We start from the raw sequence: 15,255 nt of genomic DNA, 5'->3' as shown, positions 1-15,255 counted from the left end.
GACTTCTGGACGGCCGCTCACTGCGGCTGCTGGCTGCTCATGCTGACTGCTGGCTACACACGGTAGCCCATGGCAACCCACTGCCACAGGAGCTGCAGCCTATGCCGTCGCCGGCGACTCGGCAGCCCAGCTCCAGGTTGAGCTGTTGTTCAGCATCTTAGCTGTGGAGGGCACCTCATATGTGGGATCCGAACCGGGGCCCTCTGGCATCCCAAGCCAGTTCTTAACCATCGCGCCACTCGGCCGGCCCACTTATTTTTTTGTATTGCTTGGGGATGGGGACTAAGATCTGCTAGTGGAATTCAGCTTAACATAAGACAAAACTTTCTGGCAGGTACATCTGTTCAACAGCAGAGTGACTCTGTAGCGAGCTGCCTGTCAGAAGAAATGTTGAAGAAAAATTTGGGTAGCCGTTTGTTAAGGAAACTGTAAAAAGAATTTCTGAGTTAGGAAGACAAGGCTAAATAACAACATAGGCATTTTCCTATGGAATTCTAGTATAAATGTATACAGATGCAATCTCATATGTAACAAATTCTCTGCATGTGGCTTAATCCATTTTCAAAGAGTTTTCTACATATGAAAATTGAAACCTTGCTTGATCCTTTTTTGAGTAAAAGGATATTGTAGTGCCTTGCGGTCCTTGGGAACATGCATGATCATCAAAGAAGTAAAGATAGGAGAAATAAGGAGACTTGGGAGCCAGCTTATTTCACTTCCATCCTCTTTGTCTATTGTTACCTTGGAGACTGAGTCCCTTATCTTTGGAGCCCCATCCTTTTCATCTGGAGGAATAATCCCTGCTCCCTACTTTGAGCATGAGTCTTTAAAAGAACAAGCACGGTATTGGAAGTTTTTTGCCTCCTAGTGTATCTGGAGCTTTTTGAAGGAAGGTGCTATTTGCACCTCACAGATAAGTGACAAGTTTAAAGAAAAGTATATGACACTGTAAACTTGACCTTGATGCATTTAGCACGAACACACTTCCCTGTTATCTTTATTTTTCCTGCTATTCTTTTATTGCAGTAAGTGTAAGCATAGTAGATTAGAAAAATTTCATACATTTATATAAGAGAGGTGGTAATATTTAGTAATCTATTTATTTTAGATCTATCTCTAATATTCTTTTGGCAGGCTATTACTGACTTGCTGTAATCTCCAAAGTTATGTTCTGTAAACCATTTTGCTGTCACTGGATACACGCATGGTCACACTGTAGGTATTGTGTTACCACATTAAATGAAAAACCTGGTAAATGTGAACATACGCCTTTGTTGATCTCTAAAATGTGATCTCTGTGTTTTCAGTGAATGACGAACCTGCTACAGCCATTGATCCCGAAGAACCCTCTGTTGTTGTTGTGACGTCCCCTCCTGCTGCAGCACCGAGTGTCACCCCAAACCCCACCACAGCCTCTCTCCCTGCTCCGGCCACGCCAGCTGAAGGAGAGCAGCCCAGCACTTCGGGCACACAGCAGCTCCCGGCGGCTGCCCAGGCCCCCGATGCGCTGCCTGCTGGGTGAGTAGCCTTCTGTCCCACAAGGGCGCTTTTCACCCCTCCAAAGACTGAGGCTCCTTCACTAGGGCAGGAACAACGTGGTTATTTATTACCTAGTGCCGAGGAGTCTCTGGGAGGTTGCTGTGCTTAACGATCATGGGAGGTGTCGAAGAACTGCTTGTTCTACATAAATCTTAAGAAGAATCTAAATTATCTGGGGCCGAATCAATACTACCTTATACCATGGCTTGCAATGAACAGCTTGATTCAAAGAGTGAGGCTTTTATGGAATAAGGAACTCATTTTGCCTTCCAAAATCATTGGAGGGTGTTCGCCTAGATCCTGCCTAGAAAACAGCTTTTCTCTCTTGAATTCTCTTAACGGCCTATGGAGGACTTCAGGCTCTGAATATTGCTGTATGTTATTCCTATAACTGAGGCTGATATTAACATGGGCTACTGGTTTCCTTGCTATCTTTTAGTTCAGAATTGAATTTGGTGGTAAAGACCTTAGATGGTAAGAAAATGGCCCCAGTAAGCCAAAAAGAAGTTCAAGTTTGGCTATATAGCAAGTGGAGATTAACAGCATGAACCCAAGAATCAAATAGATCTGGGTTTGAATTCCCACTTGACCCTATTTCACCTTGCCTGAGTGGCTTACTGTCTTGATAAGGTAGAGGTAATAATCACGCATATATCCCCAGGAAGTGAAGGGGCTCAAAGAAGATGACATATGTAAAGCGCTCACCCAATGGTGGGCATTATACCTGGTGAATGATATTTTTGAAGTGTTTGTGAAGGAATCACAAAGGTTTTAAGTGGTGAAATGTGAGGCTGAGAGTTTTATTTTAAAAGGTTAAAATTGGTCCCCTGACTCCTGAAGCCACGATATCAGGAATAGAGGAATAACCCATCTTGTCTGGATCTCCTAAACTTTATAATGATTTTGAATTGGGAAATGAAGCCTTATCTTAGGGCTACCAATCATAGTCATGGCCCCTCTGTCCATCCTGGTTATCCGTTCGGTACTGAGGAAACCAATGTCCATATTGCCACAGTCACCGTGGCCTGGCCGGTGGTGGTGGTGGTGGGGGTGGTGGTGTGTGTGGGCCCTCTGAGCCCTTGTAACTCATAAAGGAAAAGGGAAGGATGGAGGGTCTCTTGCTTGATGTGTAGTATGCTGTACCGTTCTTAAGCTACTTTAGAAAACCCAGTTGTTAAAACAAAAACCCCAAATTTGAAGGCATGTGCGATTTTTTACCACGTACATACTGCATCCTTACCATTTGGCACTCTACCTAACTCATATTTCTTAATAAAGTGTGATGAAGAAATGAAAAGTATTACAAATACTTCTTAATATCTCAAACCTGGTGAGAATTGGGGATATTGAGAGGTGGCTCTGAAAAGTTTTTTGTGAAGTCTTTGACTTTTGTGAAAAGATTAATAACCAATTGCTGTGTCCAGCTAGTCCCTACAGAGATTTCTTTTCTCTTTTGTATGTGGTAAGGAATACTCGAAAGACCTCTGTTTGCTTTATAATTTCAAATCTGTGTATAATTTGGGGGTGGGGGGGTAAGAGAGCAGAATCGTTTTGGCAGCTAGGAGAGAAAATGGCTGCCTGTGTCCCCGTGAGCTGTTTGTTTTCTTTCCGCTGAGCAAATGCCTGGAAGGCCGGCTTCACTCTTGTGTCAGTCACAGGCAATTAGGGCTAATGGCTCAACGTGTCTTTATGTAGGGCGTGTGTGAGGGTTACTGTTCTCCTGGATTGGGCTCTTCCTGTTTCCAGGCAGCTGGAAAACTCCAGGCTCTGAAAACGCTCTTTATTCTAAGTCTGGCTGATGGAGCGGCCCAGGGAAGCCGATTCTCCTCCCCCACCCCGCCAGAGGCTGAAACACTTTTCCAAGGTAGAGCTTGGACAACATTTTTTCTTTAGAACATTGAGAACATGACGACGCCTGTGTGTGGGTCTGGGGAGGCCGCTGCTTGCTTTCCCAAATACCAAAGAAAGGTATTGGGACCCAGTTTTCCATCTTGAGATGCTCATCCCTAAGACATCAGGGGAGACCTGGAGATCACCGGCTGCTTAACGAGATTGCACAGCGCTGCTGAGAGCTGGGCAGTGAGCATGGCAGGCCTGCAGTTCGCTGCTCTGTGACAGCAAGTCAGAAAGGGCACATGTTCTACAGTGACCCTTGCCATTTATAGACCTACCAACCCACCCCAGCTTATTTACACGTTTAGGGGGTCCAGGCAAGATGGGTTATTATTCCTTTATTCCTGATATCGTGGCTTCAGGAGTCAGGAGTCCAATTTTAACCTTTGAAAGTAAAACACTGAGCCTGACATTTCACCACTTAGAATGCTGCAATGGCTTCCTATTGCCTTTAGGGATAAATTCTCAAATCTTTAATAAAGCCTAAAAAGCGCTACGTGATAGGACCCCATCTCCCCTTCAAGTCTTCCATGGAGGATACTCTCTGCTTTGTTCTCCAAGCTCTAGACATAATAACTTGTCTCAGCTTGACAAACGTACCATTCTTTCTCTGGACCTGGGACCCTCCACCATGCTGGCCGCTCTTTCTGAAACCTTACTTTGTACTTTGTCCATTAATTCCTATCCATCTTCAAGACTTAGCTTAAACAGAACTTCCGCTAGGAAATGATAAAGTGAACTGGCATCATAAGATGCTTAATCATAGAGTTGGGGGGACTATGGGTGGGGCTGGGCCCCTTGTTAACTCTATAACCCTCACTTCACGTTCATCCTTATAGTAATTCTGGGGGTGGGATCATAATAAAGGGATTAGCCATCTTGAAACCAGGGGTCTTTTTGCCTCCATGTGGACTGCCGATAGGAGCTCCGTGTAGGAGGTGTGCTTTCTGCACTACAGTGGTGGTCTTGCTTCTTTTTCTTTTCCTGAATAAACCGTTTCTTTTGTGGATTACTTGGAGAGTTATTTTTCGCCAGTTCAACAGAATCCTTCCTTGAACCCACAAGGTCAGATCGCCCTGTGTACTCTAACTCTGCTCACACGTGTAATTGCTTGTTTTGTGTCTCACTGCCCTGTTCAGGATGGCAGGGAGCCTGGCACAAAGTAGGCCCCCAAGACATATTAGCAGTGAATAAATTTAAGTGTCATCTTTTTTTCTCCACCTGGATGAATGTTTTCTGTTTCTTCGATACCTCAAATTAAGAGCAACTATGACAGGAATACTGCAGCCTTTTCTTCCCAAGAGCAAGAGTTGAAGGCGTCATTCACTGGGTTGAATAGCTTTGGGTTTAAATCTGCATCTCTCATAGGGTCAGGATGCCCTTACCTGCTCACTAGGGGTCCTCACATACTGGGAGATACCATGGAGCGTGTCTCCTCTTTGCTAAGGCACTTATGAGCCATGCCAGATTTTTGTTTTCAAGACACCCAGCTGACTTTGTCTCTTTCCAACTTGACCTTCTCCACTTTTTCAGTCTCCTTTACTGAGTGATTGAGCAAGATTCACTTGGAGAGCCCACGGGCTTATTTTTCCAGTCGCTGCATTGCCTTTCTGCAAATTGCAGCAGATGAGACTGGTCATAAAGAGGTCACACACGTCTGTATGTTTTAAGGATGGAAGGCTACCGAAAGCTGGGCTGTATAAGTCCAAAATAGAACACCCCTCATCTCTTTTCTCCCTGTCTCCAAACCCCCCTGCTTTCTGAACCTTTAAATTTAATTAGCATGGAAAAAGCCAACTGGAAGGGTGTAACGTGTTCAGCTTGCAAATGTCCATTAAAGGAGGGGGAGCCAGGAAAGCTCAGGATACATGGTGAGATAGTGGCCCAGGCAGCGGGTAGTGGGGAGTGAGGCCACTTTGATCGGCTGGCCCTGCATCTGGTTTTTATCAGCACTGAGCTCACTTTGGGGACCAAATGCTCATTAACAGACCCTGTGTACATGGCTTAGATAAACTCCAAGTGTGTCCCAGGCCCTGCAGCTCACTCAGTCCCTCACACACAGAGGCACATTATTTCACCCTGGCAGTCGGCTCTCTGCTGTGGTTTCTTACATAAGGGAGGCCGTTGTGTTTGGACTGCCGACTTACCTCAGCACTGCCATTTCACACCAGCCTTTTTCTCCTGCAGTCATTGGCTGCCCTGTCCATTTCCTGCCTCAGAGTAGAATTAATTGAGGAGGGGTGTTTTCTAGATCTTTTGGATTTGCCATCTTGCCTATCTCCACGCCCAATTATGGAGATAGAGAGGCCGTTTCTCCAGGTGGTCCTTGAGACACTATCAAGGATGACAACCTGGTAAGAGTTCTTTGATGTTTTGTTTGTTAGAGGTGCTGTAAGAGATGTCGGAATTTGGAACATCTCTGTTAAGTTATAAACCAGCCGCTGCCATTGATTTTCATTCCAAACTCAGGCCCTAGCCAAAGATCCTAACCCAAGGAGTTTTAAAATAGCGCTTCTCAAACTGTCTGTGAAGAGCCCATCCCTTTTTTTTCTGTTATTTTAATTTTTTTTTCAGTCTGTTACAAATCCTTATTTTTGTTTGCTATTCAGTGGGATGAATCTACTGTTCCCGTATTTGGATGTTGTGGTAATGTTGCATTGGTACAAAAAGTTTCTAAATGCTTAGAAACTTCTGTACTTTTCTGATCACTGGGCAGTGACAATTTGGGCCGTGGACTATATTCTGAATAGCACCATTTTAAAGGCCCATACTGGGAAAATCGGTGCCTTTTTGCTGTATATGGTTTAGTTTTTTGTTTGTTTGTTTGTTTTTTTAAGCTGAGCCGTCCTGCCACCTGTTGGCATCTCAGCGGCTGCTCAGCTCGGGCTGGGAATCGAACCCTGTTGCTCAGAGCTCAAACTGTTGAGCGAGCTCTTAACCAACTGAACCACTCGGCTGGCCCTGGTTTAGTTTTTGACTCTGCAAGGATTATTAAATGCTTAGGTAATGCCAAATATCACATGCTTCCGGCTTCCTCCTCCTCATCTCGGAACGAAGCCTTAATTCCAAAGACTCTACTGTTTTGGGGACTGGCCCATGAGATAGTATCACCCGACTATATCTGTGTATTCATGTGTAATTATGAATTTTCATTTTTATGACACTTTCTTGAGAGCTTCGCAAGAGCAAGGACTGTTGTGCCCATCTTTGTATCCCCAACACCTGCGTAGTTCTTGACTTCTAGAGAGATGGAGTGAAAAGTGTTTGTTGAATGACTGGATATATGATTTCATTCTCAGTGACTCTTAAACAAATTTTTTTTTGACACTAAAAAAAAAAATAGAAGAAGAAAGAACTACAACAAAAATCACACACCCAGATCTAACCATTGATGCTTTTCATGCACCTTTAATAATAGCTAATCTGACCTTTAATAATTGCTATCATGTGTTAAACGTTTCCAGTGTGTTGGGGAGTGCTGAGTTTTGTGTGTGGATTATTTCACGCAGTCTTCACAACACTCTGAGTGGCAGCCACTTTCATCTTTATTTTGCAAATGAGGAAACCTTAAGCAGTTTCCCTGAGACCACATATACATACATGCACACATAAACACACATCTACCAAAATTTGATAAACTTATAGTCTGTGGTTTTAAATTTTATTTTTTTTGTAAAATATTTTAAGCATGCAGATGAGAATGGATGGCACTTTAGACTTAGTGAAAAACAGCGTATTTAGTAATTTTTAAACAATTTTGATTATCTTATGCATATTATTTTTTACTTGCTTTTTTTACCCAATATATTGTAAACATCCAAACAAGTCAGTATTATCCACAACGTTGTTTTAAAAGACTGAATACCACCTATTATAGAAATAACATCACTTATTTTACTAATCCTCCATTTTGAGGTGTTTAGGTTGTTATCAGTTTTCCTGTGACATACTGCAATGTACTGTGACAGATGGACATATCGCTAACTCTTTGACACATAATTACTGCCTTAGGATGTGTCCTAGAAGCAGAGTTGCTGAGTTTAAGGGTATTCACATAGGAAAGGGTTTTGACCACATTTTCAAATTGCCCTTTGGAAAGAATATACCCATTTTTGCTCCCACCATCTTTTTTTTTTTTTTAAAGAGTTACTATTTCCCTACATTGCCAAATTTATCTGCAAAATGTTAAAAACATTTTTTTTTATAGATACCATCTCCAGGAATTGTCTTGCCTCTCCATGAAAGCATATCTTTTAATGTTGCCAACTTCACTGAAGAGCTTTGGAGACTTTTCCAAGGGAAAGAAAACGAGATGGTTGAAGAAGAAAAATAGACTTAATTCAGAAGCTTTGGTGGCTACTACTGTGCCATCCTGGGCTTCCAGGGCATAAATTGCTGGTTGTTGATAGTTTCTAAAAAGGGGTTAGTGTGCTGATGTTTAAAGGAAAGCTCAGTATTTCAAGAAAGCTGCTTGGAGAAGGATTGAGTTTAAGACATTTCCTATCCGGTTTACAAAGGACCTACTGAGGCAATGAAAACAATAAGCAGGAGATGTGTTCCGTTGCACACAGATTTCTTACTCATCAAACAGTCTGAAACAGCTTGGAAATAAATCTTATGGTTTGCCCAGGAAATGGCCAGAGTTTGAGCAACAGGACTCGTTCAGAGTCATTTATTATAGGGGCATAAAGTAAGAAATATGAATTCCATTTTGTTTTTGCCTATAGGGAATTGATTTTTTACATACACAACTTTAAGGATGCTTGAATACTTTCAGTGTATTCTTCTGAATTTTAGTTTTTGTCTAAATAACCAGCAAGGCATCTTTTCTTTGGGGCATGTAAGGGTTCTGGTGTGACTATTTTCTAATGGAGAAAGTGTAATTTGAATGAAGGTCAGATTTTCTATGTTAATAAAAGCTAGCAAATTAATAACTAATACAAGTTAATAATGCTCTTACCAAGATGGAATTTCTGAGCATGTTGACATGTAACTTTGCAAGGGTCATTTAAAGAGAATGTCTTTGATACAAACCTGCACCCTTCATCCAGTTTTAATTCCTTTTCCAACTTAATCCTACTCTTGGCGAAGCTCATTCTATTCAAACATAGGGGAATCTGACACACTATAATGCAGGTCATTGAGAATTAATTTCTTGAAGACCTTTTTAGGAAACCTTCCTCAGAAAATGTGGTTCAGGTCAGAGATTCAGACAATCACTTTTCAGGATAGCGTTGGAGTGAAAGATTGGATGTCATCCTAATCATGGATTGAAATTTTTAGCCTTTACCCTTTTAATGACGATGGTGGTGAGGGGTTTGGGACATGGAAGATACACAGCTGAATAAAGGACAGTTAAAATCCATAGGAGCGAAGGTAATTTAGGCTTAAAAAAAAAAGTACCTAAGAGTAATTGAATTTGGAGGCTCCTTTTAAGTACTTTCAGATACAAAGACTCTGTGTTGTCTATGGGCCAAGTCAATGCTACTCATTGAAGGCCAAGGAGCAATGTGTTGGGAAGGGACCTGAATGAAGCTCGATGCTTTGAACACTGTTTCTGAGAGCATCAAAGAAAGCTATTCAGTGGGAGAGGATATGATCCACGAGACCAGGATGTAGTATTGAGACCCATGGGTAGTTTGATTGAAAAGCCTTTTAATCTCAGTGTGAAGAAGGTGCTTGTAAGGGACAGAAACCTAACCCCTGACAGGGATGTGCTGATGAAAGGTCGCTGCCAGTATCACTTTCTTGGCATGGGGAGACCAAACCAAGGCAGTTGGAAAGGCTTAATCTATGTGGGTCAGCAGTTACTGAGGAGAAATGAGAATCAGGAGGCTTGTCTGATGGACAATAGAATTGACTGACTGTGCTGCATGAATGAAGGGAAGAGATTTGTATGAATTCTGAGGCACCGTGCAGGTAAGGGAGGAGTTGAGAGTTCCCTAAGAAAAGCAGCTAGGCCAGGTCATGGATCAGGGAGGACCCACGTGGACATTTAATCCGAGCAGGAGTCCGATTTTAAAAGGAAAAAATGTAGATATCAAAAAAGGTAATGGCAGAAAGGTCTTATTTCCCTGGTAACTCTATTTTTCTAGCTAAGTCAATTGAGAGGGTTCATAGAAGGACATTGGGATTTGCCAGATAATAACAGTCCCTGAAAGAGAGACTTTCATTTCTAGGATCAGCTGGGATCAAAGATCGGATGGATAGATATTGTCTAGGCTTGGAAAGAGCTGTTGTAACTCTTGAAATATAAATGAAGAGGACTTCATACCGATTTCCTTTCTGGCAGCATGTGGGAATACCAACTGTGTCAATTAAAGGCATTTATCTCATGGAATTTCAAGTATTATCTTCTGGTAGATCAGAGTATTGTGATTAAAACAGAGCCTAGAAGTGAACATGGCAGACCCATTATAATTCCTCCCTGGTTGTCCTCATTCTGCAGGGCCCCCTGCCTGGACTCCAGGGCTAGGGAAAGCTGTTCACTTTGAGATGGGGATCTGGAAGGCATCTGATACCTTGTCTGCTGGATGGTAGGTTCCCTATAAGTTCCAGTTGACCTTCCTTTTCCTCTCTTCCTCTCAGCATGGTGTGGTGGTAAAATTCATGAGTCTAGGAAGTCAGATCTGAGTTTGACTACCTTGTAAGAGTTACTTAGCTTCTCTGAGCCTCAGTTTCCTCAATGGTGATGGCATCTCCCACCTTAAAGGATGGAGGCAAGGACTGCATGAGGTAAAACATTAGCCCATGGTCTTTGTAGATACTTACTGGGTGATGGTGCCCCTCTTCCCCTCCTTGCCTTAAAAACCTCATGAATATCTGTATCTGAACCAGCCTCAGAGGGGCTGATGAGTGCAGTCCACTGCTCAGATATCTGGTTTACTCGTAAATGAAAAATGGTATTGAATAAAGCTACTGCCTGTCAGAGTAGACACACCAACCTTCATAATAGAAGTTAGGACATTTATTTCAGTGTATAGTCAGCTCTGCTATAAGATATGTGTTCTTAAAAATCACCATGCTATGCAGAATTACAGAATAAAACTCACAGGGCTTATGGGAAAAATGGGTTAGAGACATATCCCTCAAAAACTTGTCAGTGACACGCTCCAAAAATAGGAACAAACCTAGAAATGATGGTAGCACAGTTTTACACATGGTAAGTGACTGAGATACAGAGCACTACAATGAATATGGCACATTTCCATGGGAAGACCTGACGTTTGCTTGTGGAAGCAGGTGTTGGAAGGGTTGGAGTTTGTGAGTGTTGTCCTGAAGTTGTGCAAAGAGGGTTATCTGAATTCAGACAGGAGTTGTAACACCAGATGTGGATGGTGTAGCATATAACGTGCTAAACCAAGGTAGCTAGTAGATGTGTGTGGGTTTTGTGTTTTCGTACTGAGTTCAGCAGAGGGAAATGTGTGTTCATCTAGTGTTTCTTGAAGGTAAAATCATGCATAAGCAAACACAAAATTTGCATTATGCTCACCTTCTTTTCCCTCATATATCAATCAGATTGGAATAGATCTGCATTTTCAAAACAAGTGTTTCAGTGGAACTGACTGTACCAGCTTCCTGGGAAAGGCCACTTTCCCCTAGACAGCACCCTAAAGTAGAAGTAAATAAAATCAGTGTGAAACATCAAGGCTAATGGGACCATTCACATCTTTTATAAAATGGTAGTCATTTTGTAAATATAAATTTTGCATTCTTTATATATTGCTTACTGTATTCTTGGATAAGTGGAGTTATTGCCAGACTGTGTTGAGTGTGGCAATAATGGGAGTGTGAGGATGGGTGGGCCTTTGCTGTATTTTGTAGTGATTTTCCTTGTGGATTATCTCTTTGGATCATCTGCTACCTTCTCATTCCTCCATTAGCACGAATGAGCCACCCTTAGTGCCCGATCACATATTAACTGACACACACAGACTTATGGGTAAAGTAGTCAATAAAAACATCGGTAACACAGTCAGTTAATAACAGCATGCTGTGTTTCTCTGAGTCACCCAGATCTCTTTTAAAGCTCCCCTGCAAAGGAATCCTGTGTTTTAAAAAGAAATGTGATCATGAATATATGTAACTATATATGATGCTAGGAGAACAGCATCATGTATGTTGTGACTTTAAGAGGTAGTGGAGGCTAAAATGGCTATGGAGTTATTCATAGATAAACTTTAGGAGAGGTCCGTGAGCCCCAGAAATTGCATACAAATTTTTGTTGGTAAGTGCATTTTGGAAGGAAAGAGCCCTCAGCTTTTACCATATTCCTAAAGGGTTCTTTGATCCCCAGATGGCCAAGAAACACTGATTTAGAAAAATCCATGGAATGTAGATTCACATGGGTCATTTAGGGGAATTTAGAGTAATTGATGGCATATCCTAGTACAGTGACTCCATCAAGGGGAGCTTTTATAGTTTTCTAAAGAAGCGCTCCTGGGGGCCACCATCAGTGACAGCAAGGAGCTGGTTTGAGCACTGGGTGATTTTGCATGTAATCTTTGGTATTTCCTCTCAAACTAGCTACATCTGCAGTGAAGGGTTCCCTTTTGAACAAGGGCTTATGCTTTTCAACTGTGTATCTCATGCTTCCCTTGACTTTATTTTTCAGATGGGAACAGCGAGAGTTGCCCAATGGGCGGGTCTATTATGTTGACCACAATACCAAGACCACCACCTGGGAACGGCCTCTTCCTCCAGGGTAAGGCATGGACCCACAAGCCCTGAGACTCTAGAACTAGTGCCAAGAGTCACCAAATGGTTTCTCCACCACCAGCTGCCATAGCCATCTCTTCATTTCCCCTCCCTCTCTTCTCCTTTCTCTCTTTTTTTTTCCCCTCCTCCCGTTGACTTCCCCTTCTACATTCTTTCCCCTCTCTTCCTATTTTCCCTTCTCCCCACATGCATTGTATTGGCCGTGACTGATGGCCATGGGCTTTGTTCAGTGGTCTTCAGGGCTACTATGGCAGCTGGATCCTGGAGGGAGAAGGGCTGGGGAGGCTGACTGGGCCGTTGCTGTCTCAGTGCCCTGAGTCATTTCACCGCAGAGATGCCCTATTAGGGCTACGTTTTCAGTCTCTTTCTGCAGAGGTAGCAAAGTGCAGGGACAGTGTATCCTGGGTTACTTGATTGCTTTTTCTATTCACTTACCTTAGTTCTGTTCTTGTTTCTTAAGACATACTAGGCTTTTTAGAGCATCTCTGGGAAAAATTTGAACATGAGGAGGCCAAGCTAGAAAGGGTATTGATGCTTTTCACAGCACCCTCTGCCCAGTGAGCCACTGAAGACAGTGTGCTTCTCGTTCAGCTGGGCTGTGCGAGAACATGGCTTAAGTTCTCCAAAACCAAAGGATGAGTGAGGCTTCCAAGGGAGGGAAGCCTGTCCAAGTTCAAGGAGAAGGGGTTTGGTTCTCTGTCTGCCAGGGACAAAAAGTTCTTTCCACATGTACCTCCTGGTCCTGAGAGCTTTCAAAAGGGAATGTATTTCATTCTCAGGAAAGCATCACCTCCCAGTAAAGCTACCATGAAGGGCTCCTGCATAAAATAGGAACACTTCCCCCTCCTCAGCTTGAGGAGGGAGAGGATGTCGGAGTTTGGAGAACCCCTGTGCTCTGTTTGGTTCAGCTGTCAGGTGTGTGCCAGGCAAATACCACCTTGCCTTCTGATCCTACAAGTTTCTGTGGACAGGCTGCTCTTCATTTCAGTTTTCCTGTAGAATGCTTGTGTCTTCCTTTATTTTCCTTACCCTTCTGAAAATGTAACTCACAATCTGTCATCATTAGACTTCACTCTGTTTTCTACTTTAAGTCCAGTGACATCACCAAAGTGAAAAAAACATGGACTTCTTAGAAAAAAATTAAACATTTTATTAGGGAAAACATGGAAATTTTCATATTATTATGGAAAATTTCAAATATGTACGAAGTAGAGAGAATCCCCACATACTCAACCCTTAGTGTCAATAATTATCAACTCATGGCCAGTCTTGCTTCATCTATACCAAGGGTTAGCAAACTATGGGCCCGTGGGGAACATCCAGCCCGCCATCTGTTTTTGCAAATAAAGTTTTATTGGAGCACAGCTATACTCATGTATGTACTTATTATTTATGGCTGTTTGTGCTCAAAGAGTTGAATAATTGTGATGGAGACTGTATAGCCTGCAAAGCCTAAAATATTTACTTTGTGGCTCATTATAGAAAATACAAGTGCCAACTGCTGATCTGTAATCCTCTCACTCCATCCTAGATTATTTTGAAGCAAATGCCAGACATCGTATTTTATCCATATTTCTAAAAAAATTCTCTTATTTAAAATAAAACCACTATATTGTTAATAGTATTTCCTTACTATCACCAAATACCCAGTCAGTAGTCAAATTTCTCCAATTGTGTCGCAAATTAATCACTGACTTTTAACAGGCTTATACTTTTTATTGCATGCTTATACTTTGTGTATTTCCAGCATATCTATTTAAAAGCAGTGGTGACTCTGTACATGTGCTGGTTACTGCCTCCAACCTCTGTGGTCTATAAATATTATAGGCCTTGACCTGGTGAACATTTGGATGGAATCTAAATGAAGATATTTAATGGTATCTTCTAAGGATGGCTGAGGATTTACTCTCCTTTCAGGACTGAGGTGGGACACTAGCTCTAGCTTTCTTATTTTCAGGGTAATTTTAATGTTTTATTGGGAGATGGCTCAACTCTACACCCCACATAGCCTCTTAGTTTTTCCTGAGTTTTAGGCCCAGACCTTTGAGCCCCTGGCAGTTACTTCCTCTGTGTAATAGGGAACCCAGAGAGAACAGAACGCTTCTGCTTCCATTGCTAATTAATGGGAGAAGTTCCAACTTAGGGAAGTATTACGATGGTGAGAGCCAACTCGGAACTACAGGTTATCTCAGCAGACCTAGCCATGGAGGGGCGAGACTGAGCCACAGGGTTCACTTGATCACATCCATCCCCTTCTCTCAGACCTATGGGACACTTGTGTGATGACCAGTTATTCTCTCCAGTAGCAAAAAGTACTGGACCTGGTAGGCAAGGATGAATGTGATGATTTGCTCTTTAGTGACTCTTAGGTGGTGCTCAGACCAGAGGTGAGGAGGGAGAGTGATCACCACAGAGCACAGCGTTCGGGGGGAGGCCTTACAGAGGGATGGGGATCAAACGCAGTCCTGCAGGAAAGGCTGGAGGTGGATTTAATCAAGAAGAGGAGGGCGATCCAGGTTGGGGGAGCAGTGTGACTATGAAAGGTGTGGTTAGGGATGATGTGTGGAGCCGCTTTGCTGGAGGGAAAGGTTTGTGTGAAGCAGAGATGCTCAGAGTATGTCCAGCATGGCCCCTGAGTTTGGTGGAGGTGCCTGCTGGAACCAAAAGGCCGACTGCGACTCTAGCCACTGCTGTTTTTGTATATTGCAATTCTGCATAAAAGTTCATCTGAAATAAAATGTGAGATTATGCTGCTTAGAAGTTTGAAATTCACCAGTGCAGAGGGCTTCTACTTAAACATGGAGATTGAACATGTGTTTATTTCCATTCCTTCTTGAAAACCCACTAAAATGGCAATAAAGGTATAAAAAAGTATAAACCGTCAATGATAAAGGAATGGAAGAGGAGAAACAGCATATGAGAGATGTTAATCAAAGTTTAGTTGACGATAGATAAATGGCAGAGCTGAGAAAGCTGAAACCCAACCCTACAGTGTGAGGTATCCACCAGGAAGCCAGCCGATTTGCACCATGGAGCCCTGGAAAGCCTCAGCTATGGGAGACATCAGTGTGTGTGTGTGTGTGTGTGTGTGTGTGTGTGTGTGTG

General features: G+C 42.6%; 1 protein-coding gene across 2 annotated transcripts in view; it reads left to right on the top strand.

The window, feature by feature from the left end:
* Positions 1-15,255, top strand: part of WWP2 (WW domain containing E3 ubiquitin protein ligase 2) — a 111,256-nt gene that overhangs the window by 70,368 nt on the left and 25,633 nt on the right. Inside the window, exons 6-7 of one of the 2 annotated variants that reach the window (XM_019654485.1) lie at positions 1,308-1,518; positions 12,047-12,136. In XM_019654485.1, the coding sequence (XP_019510030.1) occupies positions 1,308-1,518; positions 12,047-12,136 (301 nt within the window). The remainder of the gene's footprint in view (positions 1-1,307; positions 1,519-12,046; positions 12,137-15,255) is intronic. The other variant, XM_019654490.1, reaches the window with a different exon arrangement.

This window comes from Hipposideros armiger, unplaced genomic scaffold (assembly GCF_001890085.2).
Source record: "Hipposideros armiger isolate ML-2016 unplaced genomic scaffold, ASM189008v1 scaffold_9, whole genome shotgun sequence".
Classification (NCBI taxonomy): domain Eukaryota; kingdom Metazoa; phylum Chordata; class Mammalia; order Chiroptera; family Hipposideridae; genus Hipposideros; species Hipposideros armiger.
The sequence above is the reverse complement of the archived record's forward strand: the minus strand, read 5'-3'. Positions and strand labels throughout refer to the sequence as shown.